At 39.9% G+C, this 24,686-nt stretch overlaps 1 protein-coding gene across 1 annotated transcript in view; it reads right to left on the bottom strand.

Moving 5' to 3' along the window:
* Positions 1-24,686, bottom strand: part of vegfc (vascular endothelial growth factor c) — a 57,883-nt gene that overhangs the window by 2,831 nt on the left and 30,366 nt on the right. The window contains exons 4-6 of the mRNA XM_058386620.1: positions 24,273-24,412; positions 7,268-7,371; positions 1,466-1,787 (exon numbers count right to left, since the gene is read on the bottom strand). Coding sequence (XP_058242603.1) covers positions 1,466-1,787; positions 7,268-7,371; positions 24,273-24,412 — 566 coding nt within the window. The remainder of the gene's footprint in view (positions 1-1,465; positions 1,788-7,267; positions 7,372-24,272; positions 24,413-24,686) is intronic.

Raw genomic sequence — 24,686 nt, 5'->3', positions numbered from 1 at the left:
TGGAGAGAGTTTAAACAGGTGGTCCTCACATCCAGCATTCGTGACTCAACCCATTCAATTCATGAAGGAATTTAGCTACTGGCCTGCAGCAGGTGTGTGTGTGTCTGTGTGTGTGTGTCTGTGTGTGTATGTGTGTGTGTGTGTGTGTGTGTGTATGTGTGTGTCTGTGTGTCTGTGTGTGCATGTGTGTCTGTGTGTGTATGTGTGTCTGTGTGTGTATGTGTGTGTGTGTGTGTGTGTGTGTGTGTATGTGTGTATGTGTGTGTGTATGTGTGTGTCTGTGTGTGTATGTGTGTCTGTGTGTGTGTGTGTGTGTGCTGGAGAAAATTCCAGTCCTAACCATGATCTTGTAGTAGTCTGGGCAGCAGATTCTTACCTATTAATCTCTGAGACCATGAGACCACTAAGACTGACACACACAGAGGCCACACCTCCTTCACTGAGATTGACACACATATAGACCACACCTCCTTCACTGAGACTGACACACATATAGGCCACACCTCCTTCACTGAGATTGACATACATATAGACCACACCTCCTTCACTGAGACTGACACACACAGAGGCCACACCTCCTTCACTGAGACTGACACACATATAGGCCACACCTCCTACAGTGAGACCGACACACATATAGGCCACACCTCCTTCACCAAGACTGACACAAATATAGGCCACACCTCCTTTACTGACACTGGCACATATAAGGGCCACAAAGCGACTCACTGACACTGATATACACTGAGACTGACACACACATAGGCCACACCTCCTTCACTGAGACTGACACACATATAGGCCACACCTCCTTCACTGAGACTGTTACATACACAGAGGCCACACCTCTTTTACTAAGACTGACACACGGATGCCACACCTCCTTCTGAGACTGACACACACAGAGGCCACACCTCCTTCACTGAAACCAATATATCCAGAAGCCACACCTCCTTCACTAAAACTGACAGACACAGAGGCCACGCCTCTTTGAGCAGATGTTTAGATAGTTGTACAGTAAGATTTGATCCCACTTCTATTGCAACAAATCCTACAATTTAATTGGTTAGTCCATGTTACTCATGATCAAATTGGGCATTATTATAATTAGTCACATTACCATAACAACCACAGACCAAAAAAAAAAAACAACCAAACAAAAAAATAGCTTTCTTTTGAATGGACGAAATGCTGAAAAATGCACAACCTTACACTTATGGAAATATTATCATTATAACCAATATAACTTCTAATAAATAACAGATTAAAGTATTAGGGTTGCCTTGACAACTCCAACAACCAGCTACCATGACAACCTCAGCATATTAAGACTACTATATGGTTTAATGGTGACCCGTTGGATCTTACTACTCTTCATATGTCTGGTGTAACCTCAATGGCTAATGCTAAAATACATTTTTTAAAGCTGCGTTTCTGGAATCTTCATCTCCACCTCCCAACTGACCTGCAGGTGGCGGGCTGGAACCTCCTCCCCCGGAGGAAGCACTTGCTGTAAGACTCGTTACACTCGCACGCACACTTAGTGCGGTTGAGCGGGTGTGTGCTGGGACACACTTTGTTGCAGCTGCATTGGCACGTGTCCTTGTTGAAGGTGTGATGAGGACTGCAGGACTTGGGCTGAGTTTTACACACACACTGACACGTGTTCTTGTCCAGGTGACGTTTCGGCCCACAGCCCGCCGTCCTCAAGTCCTTTCGACACACACACCGACATGTCTCCTCGTCCAGCTCTTTGTTGGGGCCACAGAAGTCCTGCTCGATCGGGTCTGTGGGGAAAAACAGAGAACATGGCTAAGATTAGCAAAGTGTTTATAACTACATTGTGTGGTTTTGTTTTTACTTTACAATTTTTTAAATATAAACTAACAAACACACCCTTTTATGTAGGGCAACAGAGACTTTTTTTTTAAACAATTTATATTTTTCTTTTTTATGGACAACTAAGCCACTTCTAAGAAAAGGAAAAGCATACATAAAAAAACAAATAAGCATACATAATAAAAAATAATATAAAACAAAATATAAAAATATATAAAAAATTTGATTATTAAACAAAATAATATTTTACAAAACAACACTGTATAAAGTTAACATGATCTTTATACATATAGTATGTTCTATAAATTAATATTTTTCTCTTTTTAAGAAATAAAAATAAATAAATAATAATAAAATTAATTAATTAATAAAAAAAATTGTTAGCTATAAAAAAAATCACTATTAAAGCCATTGCTACAAAAACAGATAAGAGAGAGATAAGAGAATTTAAAAAAGAAGATTACATAAAAAATAAATCAATTAAAAATCAGAAGACAAAATTAAAATATTATAAATTGTAAATTATACAAAAAAAAGGAAATAGAAAATTTTTTTACAACTGCATTCATTATAAACAAAAGGCTTCCATTAGTATGGTGGTGACAATAAACCTAATTTACAAAATTCACACTTATTTATATATATTTATATGTGTATTAATTTGATTAATTATTTGTTTAAAAAAATAGCCTGACTCAATTATCTTATATAAGGTATCATTTTATGGACTAAAAAATATTAAGAAGGAAAGAATAAGAACAATAAATACGATTAAAAGTAAAAATTGAGAATGAAGAAAGAAAGAAAGAAAGAAAGAAAGAAAGAAAGAAAGAAAGAAAGAAAGAAAGAAAGAAAGAAAGAAAAGGCAAGCAATAAAACCAAACAAAAAAAACAGAAGAGAGTAAACCCACTCACATGCACTTTTTTAATTAAACAGAAAATAAAATCTAAATACACAAACAAAAAATTTAATAATACACAATTTCACATCAAATCAGGAAAGAAAGTTTTTTTTAAAGGACTTGATAAATAATTAAGTAATTAAATAAATAATAGTGTCAGAAATGCCTCTTGAGAAGAGCAAACAGTACCAGTGGAGTTCTCATTATCATTCCAGATAAAGTGGATAAAGGAGATTTGATTATTGTGAGGTATAAATATTTCTAGATTTCGTGCCTCTCGAATTCTTCAACACGTTTACAGAAAGAAGAGAAGTGTGCATTTTTTCCTGATAAACAGTTTCGCATTCCTGTAGAGGACCGAGAGATGCTTTCCCTCCAAGCTGTCCTCCAAACAGATGGTTGCCTTTTAAAGCTGGACACAAACCAAACATGATGTCTGTTTTGTTTTGTTTTTTTTAAGCAAACACCATACAGTTTTGTGGCTTAGACGCAGGAGGACATGAACTACTGTTAAATTATGTTTTTGATCAAATTTTAATAAATAAAATTACATATTTTTCATATAAAATGATGAATTTGTGCATGCTGTCACTTCTAATGTTGAAATGTTTTATTTTGCAGTGCTAGTTAGGATAGATAGATATGGTAGTAGTAGGATAGGATAACTGATAGACTAGCTTTGGAATATGCTAACTGATATGCTAGTTGTAGGATAGGCTAACTGATAGACTAGCTCTGGAGTAGGGTAACAGATATGCTAGTAGTAGGATAGAATAACCAGTAGACTAGCTCTGGACTAGACTAACTAATAGAATAACTAATAGACTAGCTCTGGAAGAGTCTAACTGACATGCAATAGTACAGAAGGCAAACGAAAGACTAGCTCTGGAGTAGGCAAACAGATATGCTGGTAGTAGGACAGGCTAACTGATAGACAAGCTCTGGAAGAGTCTAACTGATATGCTAGTAGTGGGGTAGGTTAACTGATAGACTAGCTCTGGAATAGGCTAACTGATATGCTAATAGTGGGAAAGGCTAAATTATATCCTAGCAGTGTGATATCTCATATAGCAGCACAAAATAATTTATTTTAAAAGGTTAAGAGATGCAGCTTTACTTCAGACTGTGATTGAATGAGCTGTTACTGTAGAAACACACTAGAACAAGTTCATTAATGTACAAAAGATATAAATTAATGGACACTTTTTGACCAATCGGAATGGAGAATTTAACACCAGGGTAAATGTTCAGTACAAGCATTTTTATGATGACCCTAGCATATTTTTAATGCTAACCTTAATGCTAACAATAACCTTAAGCACTTCACAGATGATGCATTGAAAAGGAAAGATGGACGTCATTGAGGGGGCAAAGAGGGAGAACTCTCTGACTCCGCTGTACTTACATGACTAATGTACACAACTGCTTGACAGTGGATCAGATTGTATAAATGGGGGCGAGAGAGAGAGAGAGAGAGAGCGAGAAAGAGAGATAGAGAGAGATTGATGAATATGTCTCCATTGCACCTCGACTCATTTCTGCACTCTTTATCTGATCCTGAGTGCGCCCTCAGAGCCTGAGTTCCTCTGAGGGAGTATCTGCCATCGCTATTTACCGCTACATGCATATGGAAAGCAAACAGCTCTGCTGAAATGATGGATGATTGCTATTACATGCTTTAAGCGTCGGAGGTAAGGTGAGTACATTGCTTGCATGTGTTTGTGTTGCGAGTACAGTATGTGGAGGGTCGGGCCCCTGAGGCAGGGGTAAGACGTGAGGCATGAATACGGCGTTATCAGATTTATTATGCATTTTTTACACATGCACACAGACTGAAATTCAGCTAGATGTTCACATCAAAGACATTTAGCAAGATTATTCCATTTGATTTTTCATTCTGACTGCATTAGGATGTGTAACATTTCAGTTCTGAAACATTTCAGGCGCTGAAGAAGAAGGCGTGGCCTCTGTGCCTCTTGCTAGCACATGAAGGTGTGGCCTCTGAGTAGGTCAGGCCCACATAAGGGGGCATGGCCTCTGTGCCTCTTGCTAGCATTGTAGGAGGCATGGCCTCTGAGTAGGTTGGGCCCACAGAAGGCGCTGTGGCCTCTGTGCCTCTTGCTAGCATTGTAGGAGGCATGGCCTCTGAGTAGGTTGGGCCCACAGAAGGCGCTGTGGCCTCTGTGCCTCTTGCTAGCATTGTAGGAGGCATGGCCTCTGAGTAGGTTGGGCCCACAGAAGGCGCTGTGGCCTCTGTGCCTCTTGCTAGCATTGTAGGAGGCATGGCCTCTGAGTAGGTTGGGCCCACAGAAGGCGCTGTGGCCTCTGTGCCTCTTGCTAGCATTGTAGGAGGCATGGCCTCTGAGTAGGTTGGGCCCACAGAAGGCGCTGTGGCCTCTGTGCCTCTTGCTAGCAGTGAAGAAGGTGTGGTATCTGGGTAGGTCAGGTGCAATAAACGAGTTGTGGCCTCTGTGCCTCTTGATAGCAGTGAAGGAGAAGTGGCCTATGAGTTGGTCAGGTGCAATAAAGGAGGTGTGACCTCTAAGTAGGTCAATCCTACAGAAGGAGGCGTGCCCTCTGTGCCTTCTTCTAGCAGTGATGGAGGTGTGGTCTCTGAGTAGGTCAGGCGTAATAAACAAGGTGCAGCCTCTGAATAGTCAATCCTACAGAAGGAGGCGTGCCCTCTGTGCCTTCTTCTAGCAGTGATGGAGGTGTGGTCTCTGAGTAGGTCAGGCGTAATAAACAAGGTGCAGCCTCTGAATAGTCAATCCTACAGAAGGAGGCGTGCCCTCTGTGCCTTCTTCTAGCAGTGATGGAGGTGTGGTCTCTGAGTAGGTCAGGCGTAATAAACAAGGTGCAGCCTCTGAATAGTCAAACCTACAGAAGGAGGTATGGCCTTGGTGACTCTTGCTTGCAGTAAAGGAGGTGTGGCTTCTGAGAAGGTCAGGAACAATAAACAAGGTATGGCCCCTGAATAGGCGGGTCAACAGATGGAGGTGTGGCCTCTGACGCCTGTTGCTTGCAGTGAAGGAGGTGTGGCCTCTGAGTAGGTCTGGTGAATAAAAGAGGTGTGGCCTCTGAATAGGCATGCCTACAGAATGAGGTGTGGCCTCTGAGTAGGTCAAGCTCAATAAAGGAGACGTGGCCTCTGTGCCTCTTTCTATCAGGAAAGGTGCTGTGGTTTCTGAGTAGGTCAAGCCCTTAGAAGGAGATTTAGGCTCTGAGTAGGCCAGGCCCACTGAAACAGACATGGGCTCTGTGCTGGTCAATCTCAGGCTGAGAGAAAAGAGGCATGGCTTCTATACACATTCATTATGTTATAACCAGTGAAAAGAATACATGGCTTCTGAGATTGCCAGTCCAAATAAAAGAGGTGTGGCCTCTGTGTGTTTCAGTTCTAGCAAAGGAGGTGTGGTCTTATGTGTAGGTCAGGCCTGGTGAAGGAGGTGTGGCCTCTATGTTGGTCAGTGAGATATCCAAGGGAGGTACATGTGGCCTCTATAGATATATTCTTTTTGATAAAAAGTCATGAAAGGAGGTGTGACCTTTGTGCTGGTCAATCCCAGATCCAAAGACAGGAGGGATGGCCTCAGAGTAAAGGAGGCGTGGCCTATGTACATGTCAGTCCAAGATTCTAATAAAAGTGCCATGGACTCTTGTGTAGGTCAGTCCTCCAGAATAAGGTCTGAATGTGAATGTGGCCTCTGATTCTGTTAACAAGAGATGTGACTTATATGTTGGTCCCTCTCAGGGCCCTGCAAGGGGGCGTGGCCTTAGTGCCTTCTAAGTGTGGCTTCTATATACATATTCATTAGAAACTCTTGGCTTTGGTTGGTCTGACTGAAATCTAATGTAATAAGGTATGTAATATAAATCTGTGTACATCTTACTGACTAATTATAATAAAAAAGAAAACCCTAAAGTCTTACACTCAGAGAAGAAAAATAGAGAGAGAGAGAGAGAGACGCAGGGAAGAAGAGACTGATAGAAAATGGAGCTGTGTTAGTTGATTTAAAGAAATAAGAAAGGTTTAGAACAACAGAATAAGTTCTGAGGGATAAACTATGAGCTTTGACACTGACCATGGATATTTCTCTTTACGTTACTGTGGAATATAAGTGAATATTTGTGTGTATGTGTGTGTCTGTGATGTGTCTATGAGTTCATGAGTCCTGCCCTCACATTACCACACAGACGAGGGGCTGTGAGTTTACTACTGGGTTCGAGGGTTTGCTAAATATTATGGTTCCTAAAGCGTCCGTCTGCACGAGCAGGACTCGGGCGGTATTATTCCAGGTCCGGCTTTGTTGACACACACACTGTGCACAGTCACGTCCCCTGAGGATCCGTTGACATGTTTGGCTTTTGCGGTTAACAGCTTCAAGAGATGCAGTAGTCCGAAGCCTGCGCCGCATTTTACAGGCGACTGTGGGACGTGCGTTTGAGTTCGAGCGTGGGAAGTATGTTGGATGTAACACACGCTTTTAACACACACACAGATCGTAAACATGTGCGGTGGCTCTTACCCGAGTGCTGCTGGGGAAACAGTGAGTCGTGCAGAGACACACATCTGCATAAGCCATTGCTCCAGCTCTGGTTCTTCGGGCATGTTTTATTCGCCACATGACATCTGCAAAAGGGGGAAGCGAACCATTAGCCATGAGACAGGCGCTAACATGAGGTGAAAAAAGGAAAGAAAAAAAATCCATTTTAAAATCCATTCACTCTGGGATTGTATAGTGTGTGTGTGTGTGTGTGTGTGTTGCTTTTATTGAAACAGCTTTTGATTTATTTTTTCTTGGCACATGCTATAATAGGAAATAATTTCTGAATATTTTTTTTCGCCGATGAAAAATGAACAAATGTAACACACACAGACCTGCTTATGATGCAGATTTTATCCAACACATTCAATTTCACTCAATAATGTAATCAAAAATGCCATCTCATTTACAATAACAGCCTTTCTTCAAAATCAGCTCACGGTATTTTTTTTTAAATCTTGTGAGATATCTAATAATATTTCTGGCTGAACAGAGCCGTGGTGGTTTGGCTGAGAGACAGAAACGGTCTCAGAGGACTGAAAAAAGAGACAAAAAAGTGTCACTGTCCCTCCAAGCAACAGCCCCTGTATAAAAGAAAAATTCCTGACGCTGCAGGAATAAAATTCCCGAAGGATCTCATAACAAAATCTAACCGTCTGAGCAAAACAAAAACATGAGCTCGGTGAACTGCAGTGCGATGAAGGAAATGGGCGGATTTTACTGACACAAAGCTACAAAATGGCCGTTAAATATAATGTATGTAGAAATAAAACACTCTTTATCCTGCTGTTGTGTGGAAACACCAACAATCAACAGTGGTATAGTGAAGCTGGGTTTTTATTTCTGTTCTCACTTTCATTATAGCAGCTACATAATCAGTCGTTCTCACCTTTTTTCAACCCCTCACTTAGCGTTTAGCATCTTGTCTTGAGTGAACTTCTAGAGCTTTACCTTGAACTGGAAATTTGAACTGAGACATAATAACGATTACATGGCTGAAAAGAGTGTAGGAGCTGCTGTTAGTCAGCTTTAGCTTGCTAATCTCCCATATTTCTTGGTGAAAGAGCCACTTGTTTGCCATCGCTAGTCTGTTTTTTTTGATCCTTCACATTTTAAGTAAACTTGAGTGAAAAATGTTATGCTCTACTTTTACTTCCGACTGCACTTTTTGTACGAATGTATTTAAATATATACTAGCATTGCAAACTGAAAACCTTATCAGATGGAGACAGTTTCTGAGTGAGGTTGCATTAGATCTCTGGCTCACCAGATGCTAGTGCACACGGGTCATGTTCCAGGTTTTTAGGGTCACACTTGAAACAGCAAACCTGATTAGAAAGTGTAGCATGAGTAAAACCAGGTGTAAAGCACCAAGCTGCTCATGCCGGAGCCGGAGAATACGTGTGTAACAGAGGTTAAATAGTTACGTCAATGAATTTAATGCCAAGTCACACCGAAGTAGAAGTGCATTTCTGCAATTTATGTCGCTCCCGATTACTCTGGCATGTTTGTTGATGCAGCCTAAAGGCCTAAAGTCAAGCTCCAGGGATTGTTCTGTGCATTTAAAATGAACTAACAATGTGTTCAAGAGCGTCAAGACATAATGCTGGGTAAAATTCATGGCCGATGAGGTCCTCCTTATTCACAAACCAAGATATAAGGTATGAGAATATATATGAATGTCCTTTCTTTGTATAGGATCAACAGCTTTTCTTCCAAAAGCCCGGTGATGTCTTCAGTGTGCACCTTCTACTCATCCGACTTCACGCAAATTCACTTCCTACAATTCTCAAGAACGCTGAAACTGCAATTCAAGCCCAAATCATCAACCGTCTACATTTCTACCATTTCTACATCCAGCTAGTTAATGTTAGCTAAGCGCTTTTAAAACATTCCCTCTAAACTCTGTGTAAGTTAAGTTTGTTTTTAAAACACTAAAGCTTTAAACATAGCACTTTGTTAGGACACTCAATGATTTCTCAAGGGTTCTAGCTTTGTAAAGTTGTTCACAAACGTCTATGCTAGGGTTTTAGAAGAGATAGTATGAGTAGAGATGACTGCTTAACATTTCAGCATGGCATCTGTATCACAAATATCCCGCCTCTTTTGGAAAAAAAGCCAATTCCCAGTTGGTTAAAATCTTAATTTTGTCAAAGATTTTTACTACAAATACAAAGTCTTTGGGCAGAAGAGCATAGTGTAGTGATATGCAGAGCTAATCCTTGCTAGTTATGCTGAATAAAGTCAGAGGACACACACAAGTTAAAAAGAAATGTTGGGAAGAAATCCTGTTCCCCAAGGAACAATGAATCCTACAATCCTATATTAAGCCAAAATATGGTTTTGGAGAGATGCTAATTTCTCCAGCTAGGCTTAACACCATGTCAATTCTCTTGTAAGTAGCTAACACTAGCAAAAAAAGAGGGAAATGGTGTTCATTTCTTTAGTAGAGTTAAGTAGATAGACTTACAATGTAGAATCTTTACAATGTGCAGGGAATCTGTTCTGGTGGCTTGTGGTGGCCCAAGAGTTATGACAATAGATCACTCTAGGTTTTCACAAATAAATAACAGTCCCAGCTGGCTGCATCCATCCATTCATCCATCCATCCATTCATCCATCCATCCATCCATCCATCCATCCAGCCCACCAGTCCAACCATCCCTCTTGACATCCCTTGTAGACATCTCCAGCAGTGTGAAGCGTGCCTGCACCTACTGGGTGGTAAGAGCCCTGACTTCCACAAAGCAAACTTTCTTCTGGCATCCACCACGTCTACACAGACCTTCACTGGAGCAAGGCTGAAGTTTTTGCTGTTGTGTTCAGGCAATAAAGATGATATGGAGCGTAGGAATCACGTGGCCTGGGAAGAACTCTGGGACCGGGTCGCTTCCGAGTCAACTTTTGATTTGCGGAAACTTTCTCTTCTCCATTTCGTTGGCACGAAACTGTCAGAGCTGAACATCTGGTAAAGATTGAACTACGGACCTGCCAACCTTTACGCGTTTTACATTTGAACTCCACTTCAGAATACATGAGTATCACTAAAAAAGAGCAGTTTTCTTTAGCTTCCCAGTAAAAATGACAGATGAGTCAACTGATATATTAATCAAAAATGATTGACAGCTGCATTTGTTTTTAGTTATAAAAGCAAAAACATGGACATTAATATAAACCTGTGATTTGTAGCTGTATTAGCGTCAGAGCTGCTAGAAATTTCTAGAAAATTAATCAACACCTTCTGACCAGAATTCAGAATTCAACTGTGGTAAAAATGAGTATAATACACTCTTCCCTACTGCTTAAAGAAAAATAAGCTCCAAAAATAAGAACCCACATCAGAGGTTCAATGTAGATAAGTTTAGTTTTTGTCCCATTGGTGTTGCTCTTGTTAAAGCTACTAATTAGCTTGACTGCTATTAATTTCTGTAGGTTTTTATGTGCCATAGCTGCTGAAGTAGCAGGTCTACTGCAAAAATAATCCACTACCCCCCCAAAAAAACAATGCCTGTATTAAAGCCAGGAAAAATGCTAATTGTTGTGTTAGACAAGTCACAGCTCCACTGTCAGTCTCCATGGGTCGATTTCACGAACAACATTTAGCTAACTGAAAAAAGGAACATTTAATATTTACATTTCTTCACTAAGTAAGACTTATTACTGTTAGCATTCGGTTCATAAGAGGTAAATCCAGATGTTCCATTTCCTTAAGCAGCTCGACAACACCTTACTCAACCACTGAAATATGCGTTCAACATTCTTATGTATTCCAAAGGCTACTATATAACTCCACAGCTTTATACATCACAGCCAATAACAACGAAGAACGAGGAGCAACGCGTCTCTGGATCCCGGCTACGACGGCAGTCTTGTGATTTAATGCACTTCCACGGGGAGTCTTTGAGTGGAATTCAGAGAAAAGCAGTGAGGTGATAACTTTATGGTAATGAATACGTGAGCATGTACGATCAATCACAGTGTTTGCTGTTGAAGGCACCGCACTCAAGGGGGTCTATGGGGCGAAAGGTTGAGCTATGAGTTCCTCTATAGGGCCTGACAATGGGGAAAGTTGAAAAATAGAAACCAGCTTGCATACGAATACAGAAAGATCTGAAACATGCGCAAAGAGTATTTATGATTTGCAGAAATTATTCAAATTTTGGAGGATGGAGTTAGCGGTGGTTGCTTCCAACATGTTGGTGCAGCATACCTTCTTTCTCAGACAAAAAAGACAGCCAGAAGATCAAATACAGAAAATAAATCAATAATTCTGTCATTCCAAAAATAAACTAGATTTTTTCATTTCCCACGATCTAAACCTAACAAAAATAAATCCTTCATTTCAAAAAGTTAGTTTCAACCATCATACATTCTACGTAAGAGCTCCATATCAGAGTACACAGAGTCCATATCAGAGTAATATTCTTCTATTTCCTCCCAGTAAAACTGGCAAGAAAACCAATGGACATACTAAGTCCAAATGATTGACAGCTGTAGCAGTAGGTGGTTTTGAGCGACAGAAAATGAAGCTTATTTCAACCAGGACATTAACGTTAACTTGTGATTGTCATCTGTATTACAATTATAAAAATACTTCATTTCCAAAAGTTTATCCATCTCTCACATTCAGTAGGCACTTCATATTCCAGTCAGGGAATATTCCAGTCAATTCATCATTGGTTTAACTCCACACACCACTCCTATCACCACAGGACAGTGGTGGCTTAAGTGGTTAAGGCTCTGGGTTGTTGATTGGAGGATCTGGGTTCATGTTCTGTTGGGCATTTTTGAGCAAAGCCCTTAACCCTATCTGCTCAAGAGGTGCTGTATCTTAGCTGACCCTGCGCTCTGACCCCAACTTCCTCAGATGGGATATGCAAAGAAAAGAATTGCACTGTGTTCTAATGTATGTGCGGCGATAATAAAGGCTTCTTGCCCTCAGTTCTTCTGCTTCAATCTGAATCAACACTACAACAATATTAGATGTTTAGTATAATAAACAATGGCAATAAATCCTCAGCCTTGATGTAACTTGTGGTAGCTTAGTAAATGGAAGGTTGTGAGTTTGAATCCCAGGTCTGCCAATCTGCCACTGCTGGGCCCCTGAGCAAGGCCCTTAACCCTCAGTTGGATAAAATGAAATACAATTTATGACACTCTGGATAAGGCTGTCTGCCTAATGTCTATAGAAGCTATCACTATCCATTATAATCCTCATTAGCTAGTTCTCCTCTATTGCAGGATCAGATATCCATCAGGAACTCATAAAGCCATCCACCACATGTTCTCAAACTGCTACGACGGTTAAACCTACGTTCAGACAAATAGCATTGGTGTGTTGATAAGTCCTAAAACCTGGACATTTTCACACTTCCTGTTCCATCATCCTGAACTCAATGACTTTTTTTGAGTGGGATCTTTGGTCAAATGCCTGAAATAAGGTCTGTGGTCAACACAACCTCAAGATATTTTCACATCAGAAATCCCCCACTTGTGATTTATATATATATATATATATACTTTTATATGCCTTGAAAAGGACAGTTGTGATGTGAAGAACTGGCTAAAGGAGACTACAGAAGTTATTGGAGACATTAAACATCTTCACACCAAACAAACTATTCCAACTCCAACTTAATTCAGATTCATCCACAAAAAGAGCATAGTGCATCCTTATCCTTAACAGAAAATATCTTTTTAGCCTCAAAATTCATAATAGTTGGGCTTATTTGTGTTGTTTATCTTCATGAACAAATCATAAAGCTTTACTGATCACAGCTTATTTATTTTCTGCAATAATCCAAACCATCTTATTGGCTTTTTGACGATGGAACTAGAATGATGATAACTTTGAGGTCATGCCTACAGAAATATGTCATCCCTCAGCACATGTCCACTGCTTGTGAACTGGGTTTAATTCTAACTGGTGCAGCTAACCTAGACCAGTGGTTGTGTAGTGGTTACAGCTTTGGGCTGCTGATTAGAAAGTCACTGTTGCCTCCTTTATGCCCTCAGTTGTAATCTGTTGGTGTTTGTGCTGATGGTTATGTGATAGCTGCTGAAGTAGCAGGTCTTCATTAAGAAGAAGAAGAACCGAGGGCAAAAAGCCTTTACTATCAACACACATACATCACAGCATAGTGGAATTCTTTCAGCTGAGGAAGTTGGGGTCAGAGTGCAGGGGCAGCTATGATACAGCACTCCTAGATCAGGACAGGTAAAGGGCCTTGCTCAGTTGCCCAACAGTGGAGCTTGGTGGTGCTGGAGCTTGAACCCTGATCAACAACCCAGAGACTTATCCACTTGAACCACCACTGCCCCTTAACAACATTTAAAAATGAAGATTTAATATTTACATTTCTTCTCTAAGACTTATTACTGTTAGCATTCGGTTCATAAGAGGTAAATCCAGATGTTCCATTTCCTCAGTTGTATCCTGTATAATAAAAAAAACACCAGCCAAATATAAATATAACAATCTTGTAGTAAAATTAAACTTTTATTATTCCAAAAGGATATAATAAAATTTAATATGAATGCCATACGGACACAAAAATACGACCGACTGCATTACATGACATGCAGGGTGTGCTCCTTCCTCACATCCAGCATTCCCAGTATAGCCTACAGATCCACCACCACCCTGACCAGGACAAACCCCTCTCTAAAGAAATGAAGGAATGATAAATTACAGTTTCCTGTACAGCACAAAGAGAACCCTGGGAATTTCATTATGAAAACAACAATTTTTTTCCCTTGTCTGTAAAACTGTACACATGTTTGTGCCCTTGAGGTAATAATAAAGCAACAATGAGCGCTATTTGCGGTTCAGACATGAAGCCTCCTTCTCCGCTGTCCTAGTTACGAGGTCGTAGATGAGTAGTAACAGTGCATTGTAGTGACACATCCTCCACTCAGAGGCAGCGATATGTGAATGTGTTAGTTCGGCTGTCTTATAGAAGGCACTGGGACGACTCTGCTAACGGCGCTCCAATGTGCAGTCTGCTTGATTTTAACGAGTTTTCTTTAACATCTACATGTGGTAACATCCTCTCACTCTCTGAGCAGGCAGTAAAAAAAGGTGGTGGCTGTAAACAGCTCCCTAGAGAGTAAACAGAGCTTTAGCTACCAACAATCATATAAAAACTAGCATAAAAACAAACGGGTGGAGTAATTCTTTGAGGAAGTGTGTGAGTAGGGGCGGAGACTTTTTGTTCCTTAATTCTCACTTTTTCATTCTAGCATGGACGTGTTACTGTACTGTCTTATTATTATTTTAAATAAATGGGTGTATCACACATTTTGTGTTGCTTGTATCTTAATTAGTGTGTTATTTTCCTTTCCGTGGGAAAAATACATGCAGTTCTGAAGATATGGGCTTTACTGTAACCAGTATGCACTTATTTTGGATGGTGTGTGTGTGTGTGTGTGTGTGTTAAAAAATACAGACGTTTTATCATTTAATGTTCAAAAATATATGTAGTATTTATAAGAGAGAGAGAGAGATTGTGTGTGTGTGTGTGTGTGTATGGGATTGTCATTTGTCTGTGTGTAGCCAGTAGAACTATCTTCCTATTATATACAGTACATACATTTTATTCTCTCTCTCTCTCTCTCTCTCTCTCTCCATCTCTCTACCCGCCCCCCTCTCTAAATCATTTTAGAACAAATAGTATTCTGTGTTAAATTGCTCTGGTAATAAACACTGCATACACTGTGAATAACATTAAATGATAAAAATGTCTGTCTCCCGATCCCTCCCTCAGACCCCATGCTTTGCACCACGTGTGTGAAAGTGTGTTTGTGGTAAAGCCTCACACCCTGCAGAGATCGGGGTCGGATGTTAGGACTAGAGTTACAGGTTCGCCCTCATTAATCTCCCTTTACTACAAGGTCAGAGGTCAGGGCCAGTTGGCACGACCCCAGGGCAGGGTGAGGACTAGACTTCTAAAGCACGCCTGTCTTCACATGTAGCTTTCCATTCTGTTCTCCAGTGCTATCTGTCCGTCCCAGCCCCGAGCGTCCAATCGGCACCTCAGACGGCACGGCTGATGTATGACCTGTCTGGATCGGGCAGTCGTGTGGGGTCACATCATCAAAGCTTTTCAAGCAGCGCCTGCGGTCTTACACACACTCACAGCTTTGAGGGTATAATACGACCGGGTTGGGCGTGGTATTAGGTTCTGATCCACGAAGGTGTTTCCACAACATCGCAGTATCACTGTTTAATTATTTGCAGTTGGCCGGAGGGAAAATTCCAGGCAGCTACCTGTTACTCTGAGTATCCGTTGAATTGGATCATTAGACGCTACAAAACACACACTCTTCCTCATTATGACATCATAACATCTGCAAACTGCTGTTCTCTTAAATCTAAAATGCTTTTTAATCTGTGCTGCAAATGATATTCCTGAAAATCTGTAATTACACCTGTATATATTTTAATGTAAATATTAAAACCGGCATTCACTTTTATGAGCGGAAATAGACAAAAGAAATCAGTTGCTAGGCAACCGGGAAATAAGTTGCTAACAAAAAGCATTTCGATTGTCTGATCGAAATGAAACGAACATTAGCAGTAACTTGCAGTAATTTGCAGACTTATTTATTTTTTTATGATTGATGTCATACTTACATACCGTTTATAGTTACAGGTGATTTTGTGGAACTTCTGTGAACGCTTCTTAACGCTTACGTTCTAGCAGCTGTAAACAATCTTTCTTTTCTTTTTCTTTCTTTCTTTCTTTCTTTCTTTCTTTCTTTCTTTCTTTCTTTCTTTCTTTCTTTCTTTCTTTCTTTCTTTCTTTCAGGATATTAAGACAGAACTAAATCCAACCTAACTAAATGTTATAAAGAAATGACAAAGCTGTAATGATGACTAGAAAGAGAGACTCCTTCCTTAAACACTAATCACACACACACAGCGTCATCATATCTACATTTAAACACACTTTTTCGTGTTATTTAACATATTTTTGAATCTGTTTACATGAAGAGTCCATCATACAAGTTCTTGTGAATGAGTTGTCACTATGGAAACGACAACAGATTACAACAAGGACATGAATAGATGAGGTTCTGTAATAGAACATTAACCAGGACCATCTGACCAATCAGAATCCAGATTTTAGGGGTATGTAACCCTTCATTTGTAAACACTGTTGTTTTTGCACTAAATGACACACTGAACTGCCGAAAAACCTCTGGATTTTAGCGGCTTCATAAAATAAATCCCGTGCTAGTAAAAAATTCCCCCAAGTGCTGCAAGAGTGTTGTGGTGGATTGTGGAATCTTGAAAAAAAAAACAAGTGCTTTATAATAGCGACGGGTGCTAGAGCAAATCTGATTAGCAGTAATTGCATTAGTGTGTGCTAACGGATGAAATAAAGTTTGGTGTAGTGGTAATGAACCCTGAAATCTTAACACGCTTGTCTTGTGTAAGAACTAAACTCCAGAGACGATTTCATCTCCCAGTGTCTTTGGATTTTTTTGCAAAATATTTACTCTAAAAGCAACAAACTGGTGTGGATATAATTAACATTGCGATGTAGGAAACACAGGCCCGGGCGGCTGACGCTACGCACTGTGAAATAAAACAAATTGACAGTGTGGCACCATGTCGGTTCGGTGGTGGTCCACACGTGGCAACGTGCTTCTAATTTCCACATGCCCAGTGTCTTAATAATAATAGCATGATGCATTCCTACATAGCCCTGAGCAACAACATCAACAACAGCAAAAAAAAGAGAGTAAGACTTATGACACCGGCTAGGCGAGTCGAGGAACGCCTTATCTGATGACTACCATGTGCACTGACACCTTGCGTAACGTGAAACATACGTTTCCGTTTAGAGAGGCAAGGTGTCCGGGGGAAGATCTATAAGCTGAGCTAATTTGGAGCGTATGCCTTTAATGCTGTTTTACTGTTGAAAAGCGGCGAGCGGAGATAGGATCTAGTGTCGCTTTGTAGAGACGGCTCATATGGTAGATATTACAGGCTGCGTCTCATTCGCATTCTCATTCCTCGCTACAGGCTGCCTAGACTTCTACCCTTCACCGACACGTCCCGCTTTCCCGATTTACATCTACACATGCATATTAACTAAATGCTGCTTAAAATAATGCTTCAAGCTGCTTGAAAGGAAAAGTTCCTGAATTTTTACCATCCGAGTTAAAGTTCGTAGAATTGAGATTCCTTAGAAATGATCTCAACTGTGTTGTAACTCATTTTTAGACCATGTAATATCTGAGGTGCCGTTGTGCAAGAGTGCGCTTACTGGAAAACATAAGCAGCATCTGCATGGAGAAGTCTGGGGGTTTGGGGAAGACAAATACAGGCGATTAGTTGTTTAGAAAGACTGGTGATCAGTGAATAGTCTTTAAAAGCAAACAGTGATGGGTGATCAGTGATGGGTGTTCAGTTTTGTAAATGTAATTCAGTCAGGCTTTAAACTCAAAAGTTGAGCGAAAGTCCTGCTCTTTCAACTTATATGTTTAGGGTTTTGGGGATAAGTGAGGACGTGAACAAGCCTGAAGTCAAATGTCTCTTCAGGTGAGTGAAAAAAAACAAAACAGAAGTGGGTAAATATACCCAGCGAGCCCTGATTGACCGACTGTCAAACCCTGCCTTGACATATACTGGCTTATAAAAAAGTTCTGGGAGGATATACACAAGGAGGCTTAAGGCTAAACATAGCTTCTGACTGATCCATTTAAGAGCATCGCTTTAATAATGTGACGTGCGTCTTGCTTCCCAATTTGGTTTTAGTCTAAAAGTAATTCACAACACATTTTATAGACCTGTGAAAACTGAGCCTAGAGGAAAACTAAGGAAAATGTAGTCCAGAGGAATGAAGAACGATCCTGCTAGAGTTATTTAACAGCGTAACTGGGTTAAAACATTAGGGAGCTCCTGAATGTAGGTCCTGACTGGCAGAATAATGAGAAACTCTTTAAAAATGAGAGTGTTTTCATTTTAGGACGAAGAGAGAATTCAAGAAAAAATATTACCTACATGAAAATATTACTTTTCTCAACAAAACTGAAAAATTTGATTTCATGTGTTTATACTAAAGTTAATTTTTAAAAGATTTTAATGAGTAGATTGAAGGATGAAGTGTGAGCATGACCATTTCACGTAGAATTAACGTGAACCGAAAACTATTACAGTGTGAGGTCTCACAAAGATCTCGGTGCTGATATGAGGTACAGTGGAACCTCGGCATATGGATGGATCCTCCCTTAGGAATATTTACCTTAAGAATTTAATTTTTGCAAAAATTTTGCATCGGCATACAAAGCATTTTCGGCATATAATCATGTTACACATTCATCGGGGAGATAGCGTCAGTGGAAAGCCAATCGAAAGCAACAAATTTGACAAATTTTATTTTCAGTCGGAGAAAGCTGTTTGGAAAGAGTCAACCCACAATACCAACATTGCCTTTGGTATGCCTTCAAAATCTAGATGACATTTCAGGTGTATTTTTTGTTGACAGATAGGTGGCGTGGGTGGTCTGTTCTTTTTTTAGCCTGAGCCTGGTGGCACGACTTCCTGTGAGGATCCTTGACATGGAATGCTTGGCTTTGGGTCAGTTCTTTGTAAGCAGACATACAGTATACATACGCTTCATATTGGGAATATTGGTCATATTTTTGGGAGGCTGGAACGGATTATCTGCATTTACATTATTTCTTATGGGAAAATTCATTTCTCAATACAAATTTTCGCCTCCTCCAGAATGTATGAATGTAAATTAAATTTGTATGCTGTTCTACTGTACAGTGTAACTACAGTGTTATATTCAGGTGATTAAACCCTGTATGGTAGAAGAGAGCAGTGGTGATGTGTCTGGAATAAAACACCAGCGTTTTGGGTTTGATCAGCTCAGGTATCAACTCGGGGTTTGATTTTATTTAAGATGCTCTAATCATAGATTAGGTCATAGTCTAATTTGCATATTTATTAAACTGTCATTATCGTCTGGATATCAAGGCATGTTACATGAATGAGCAAAAATAGTGATCAGTGATTAGTCATTCTGAAACGATGGTGATCAATGATTAGTCATTTTGAAACCTTGGTGATCGGTGATTAGATGTTTAGAAACTATGCTGATCAGTGATGAGTCGTTTTGAAACTATGCTGATCAGTGATGAGTCGTTTTGAAACTATGCTGATCAGTGATGAGTCGTTTTGAAACTATGCTGATCAGTGATGAGTCGTTTTGAAACTATGCTGATCAGTGATGAGTCGTTTTGAAACAATGCTGATCAGTGATTAGTCATTTTGAAACCTTGGTGATCTGTGATTAGTCATTTAGAAAGAATGGTGGTCAGTGATTGGTTGTTTGGAACACTGGTGGTCAGTGATCAGCCATTTAGAAAGAATGGTGATCAGTGATTATTCATTTTGAAACTATGCTGATCTGTGATTAGACGTTTAGAAGGAATTGTGATAAATGATTGGTTGTTTGGAACACTGGTGGTCAGTGATTAGTCATTTAGATCGTGTAACCATAGATGAGCTGCTTTGAGACAAGTGCTATACAAATACATGACATTGAATTAATCATGTTGGACATATAATCAGACAAAGATACATATTTTAAAAAATTGCACTATGCTCATTGTTTTAGTGATGTGGCCAGAAAACACAGGATATTAGCATAGTGCTACATTTCTGCTAGCTTAGCTAATGCTTTTAATTTCCGATTGTTGATTATCTAATTGATTAATCAAATTTACCTTCAGCCCCATTCTTGCTGCCTGGAGAATGAATCAGGCTATGATTCATCTGCTAATGCCAGTTAGCATATTAGTTATAAATGCCATAATTATGTGCATTACTTTATCTTTATCCACACACACACACATACACACACACACACACACACACACTCACCAACACTGTCCCTGATGGTGTCAAAGTATGAAAGGAATGGCAGAAGAAACCTCTTCTGTGTCCAGCAAAGCAAAACAACATGTAACACACTTCCAGCGCTAACATCCCGGTCACATCTGCTTCTTCTTAAGCGTAGCATAGAGAGAAAGAGAGAGAGGAGACTCAGAGAAGGATCACGTCTCTTCCCTTTCTCTTTCTCTCACTTTTTTTTTTGTCTCTCTTTAAATATAAAGAACTGCTAAATTTATTGTCACAGGATGGAAGTTAGTTCATGTCTGGAATTTGCAGGATAGAAAGGAAGAGCACAAATGTCTCGAAGATAGAAATCCGTTCAGATGAATGCTACGTTCAGATGAGGTCACGCTAAGCATGTTTACGAGAAGCTTTCACATAAACTGTTGCGGTATTCAGAAATTTGGAAGCCGAAAGCTTCTGCGCTCGCGCCGAACTCTGACACGATGTTGATGTTTCTCAATATGGCAGAACATGAGGAAGTTAGGTTTGTGTTCAGTGCTGAGAATCAGAAAAGAAAGCAGTGCAAATTATTTTCAGGAGGAAGAAGGTAATGCATGATCAGAGAGAGGCTGGAAGTTGGCAAATGAGGTCATAGTCTGAAATGATGGTGATTAGTCTTTTAGAAAGAATGGTGATCAGTGATTAGTCATTTAGAAACAATTATGATCAGTCGTTTAGAAAGAAAGGTAATCAGTGATTGGTTAATTAGAAATAATGTGATCAGTGATTAGTCATTTACAAACTGTGGTAATCAGTGATTAGTTGTTTTTAAACAATGGTGATAAGTGATTAGTCATTTAGAAACTATGGTAATCAGTGATGTGTCATTTAAAAAGAATGGTGATCAGTGATTGGTTGTTTGGAACAATGGTAAAAAGTGACTAACCATTTTGAAACGATGGTGATCAGTGATTAGTCATTTTGAAACGATGGTGATCGGTGATTGGTGTTTGGTTTTGTGGGTGTAACTCAGTCAGGCTTTAAACTTAGGGTGAGTTAAGGAAAGTCATGATCTTTCAACTCATATAAAATTAGTTGTGATGTGAGCTGGAGTGATGTATCGGGTACAGGACTTTTTATTTTTATTTATTTATTATTATAACTATTTGTTTATTTATTTTAAAAGACTGTTAAGTCACTAGAGCAGACTTCAGAATTAGGTGAAGTAGGTAACTCTGGTTATGGTGCAAAGAGTATTTTCTGAGCCATTTACAAACACATCTGAGGGAAAAGTTTATAATATAAAACATTTTTTTATATTATAACTCCACCTCTATACAAGACAAGCTACATGCTAAGCAGCTAAATCATCCAGCTTAGTTTTTATCTAGTTTACATTTAGCGTACAGTGAGCTCATGTTTAGATAAAGCTCAATTGTATAATCAAATCCTGTTCCATTTCCTAAGCACAGGTTGACAAGTTCATTTTCAGAAGCAAATTACAAGCTCCAAGTTTGTTATGTTACAATCTTTGGCCACATTTCATCTCGAGCATGCGTTATCAGTGACGCCATACACACAAACTGTGACCAACTCAAACTCTCTGGGAGCTTCCTGTTACACAAAGAAGTGCTTATGAGATGACACCGCCACTGTAAACACCATTCTGCACTTTCCCTGAGATGAATTGCCGTCTTTCAGCGCAGATATTTCAGCATCGTACTCTACCAGGCTTAAACTAACTACACCGTCGCCCATGTGGGATCAATCAGCCTCCGCTTGGCTAACTGAGGAGGTGCAGAGGCTTTCATATCCACACGATAGCATGGAGAGGCATTTCTCCTTCATGCTGACGTGTGTCACGCACAGGCTACAAAGCTAATCCATTACACTCCACGGAGATACCAGATGATAAACACTTTCAAATTGCTTACTAACCAACAGAACTGTGAGGAGCAGTGCTTCAGAGAGCTGGAGATACAAAACACATGATCATTTTACCTCAGGATCTATCGCTGTTTGTCGCATGCGACTTTTTTTTTTCTGTGATGTCACTTGCCAGGAGAGCAATGAATAAGATTTCCTGTGGAAAACTAGCAGGATTCCCATTCACTACCATCGACGGACACTGATGCTGAAACACAACAAGTGTGAAAGAAGTGACTTGAAGTCTCATTTACATTAGCATAGTTACAAAGGGGATTAATAGAAGAAAAAAACCCGGCTACGAGATGTGGGATTACAAGTGCGGTGGTGCTAACATGATGCTGATATTAGCATAAAAGCTGAATCTTTTAAGCTGATCTGGTCTACAGATGAAAAAGAAACAGAGCTGGATTCAAGGAATGCTTTTCAAAGTCTAAAGCACCGCTGCATCACATCACTGTCTTCAGGTGAAAATTGAAGTAATGGATAAATCCAACCGTACAGATTTGACCAGGAACTCAGACGGAATTATGGGAGCTAATCATGAGTAGCATTAATATGCATGTCATTCAGGGTGGATTTTTACCCTCCCACAGGGGCTTGTAGACAGATCCATGTACACAACCGACAAAAATCACTCTCCTAATCCATATAAAATGGCGGCTATTTATCTGAAGATTACAGCTTATGTTGCTTCAGTTACATCGAAACCTAATGCCATGAGCTTTGTCTTGTTCATGTAAGTGTGCCGTACTCAAGTCTTCTACAGATATCAAGTGTGTCTGGTGTGGGAACTTGAGCTCATACACTGTAGTTAAAATACCAAGCTGGCAGGTGTCACCTTCAATGTAAGTGATGCCAAAGCCTGCTTTTTAGTTTTCCATCAAAATGTGAATAACTACACAGAGCATCTCCTTCTTGATGCACAGGGTCACTGTAAAGTGTTCAGGGAGTGACCCGGGCTTGACTCAGTAACCCTGATCATGTGTTTCATATCTTATCCAGATCTTTAAGTCAACATTCTTGTGAGTCTGATTATTACAGAGTATATAGTAATATGTGCTATGGTAACCTTTTACAGTTAAGATTTACATCATGGTTCCAACTGATCGGATCAGAAAGGCAACAAAAATAACAGAATCCAGAAATCCAAGAACAATGAGAAAAGTCCACATTTTATAACATAGGACTTGGACTATGTCTACAAATGTGGTTGAGAACCCGAAGCATTTCTGGTGTCCGAGGTTTAGACTTTTAATTGGATTGTGTCATTAAACTGAGCCACTAGAAAGAATAAGGACAGAGCTGTAGTAGTGTGAGAAATAAATGAGAAAATATATACTCTGGATGTTGCACACAAAATATATTAAACTATTATTTCTATGATAATTAAATGATTTACTGTGAGTGCTGGCTCTGTGGTCTCTGTTCTCAGGTGATTTTTTAGGATTGTTTCTTTTTTAATTGCAATATTTCTGATATCTCATGGTTTCAGTCCTTTCAGCTATTTCATTTAAAAATCTGCAGCATGAATCCAAACTAAACAGCAAACAAACCAAAAGTATCACTTTAACTCCAGTTGAAACTCGACAAATGGACTAATAGATGTGAAAGCACCCTCAGGAACCCTTGAAAGTCTCTCAGAGAGCAAAACATGTTTTTGTTGCCAAACCTTTACTTTAAGTATCTGTATCTGTATGGTAACTTCATTATAAGCCTGACTGGAAGTTCCTCTCAGGATGCCTTGCGTGAGGCTACAGAATCGACTGGCCAAGTTTAAAGTCTATTGTTGTGCTACCGTGCGCCACTGAGCTCCTCACCATCCAAAATACACACATCCATCTGAGCTGGACTCCGCCGAGAGCCCGAAGAGCCAAAGCACACTTCAGGAGTGTGGAGCAAATGTGCTCAGCTGGAGATCCGATCTTCTGTAAACGTCCCTCGGGCCTCGGCCGCATTCATCATGCTCCGCGCTCAACACTCTGAGAAATGCTTCTAATTATCCGAGCATGTTCAATAATTAATTTTAATGTCAGTAAACAATTTTAGCTCAATCTAAAAAAAATCCTGACATGTTGACGACGATCCAAGGCCAACACACACCATTTATAGAGCGTGGTCTGATTTATTACGGTCAGGTCTTGGGTTACGGAGGTGCAGAGTGCATGAGAATAAGAGCAGGATAATAAAGAGGAAACTCACTCTGGCAGCGCTCGCCGGATGATGGAGTGTTTCTGTCTGTAGACGTCCAGCTTGGACAAACAGCTACATGAGGTGTGATTGGCGAAGCTGATGGTGACCGGCTTGGGCGGCTGCTTCACGGGGACCGTGATCTCAAACAGCTGCAGAAATGACAAAAAAATATAAGCAGATGATGAGTTAAATTCCTGAAACTTAGAACATTCAGAAGAAAAGTCAGAAGAAGGTAAATTATTGGAGTGCAGAATAATAAAGGACGAACGAGGAATGTGAGTTTGATCCTCTTTATCTCTCAAAAAAAATACACTGCTTTTTAAGGTCTTATGCTCTTTATAGGTTTACAGTCAATGCCCTGACTCACCCTCTTAAAGAAGCTTTTTAAGAGTGTATCAGGTAGTATAAGATGAGATAAGATAA

The sequence above is a fragment of the Hemibagrus wyckioides genome, linkage group LG03, assembly GCF_019097595.1.
Source record: "Hemibagrus wyckioides isolate EC202008001 linkage group LG03, SWU_Hwy_1.0, whole genome shotgun sequence".
NCBI classification, from domain to species: domain Eukaryota; kingdom Metazoa; phylum Chordata; class Actinopteri; order Siluriformes; family Bagridae; genus Hemibagrus; species Hemibagrus wyckioides.
The sequence above is the reverse complement of the archived record's forward strand: the minus strand, read 5'-3'. Positions and strand labels throughout refer to the sequence as shown.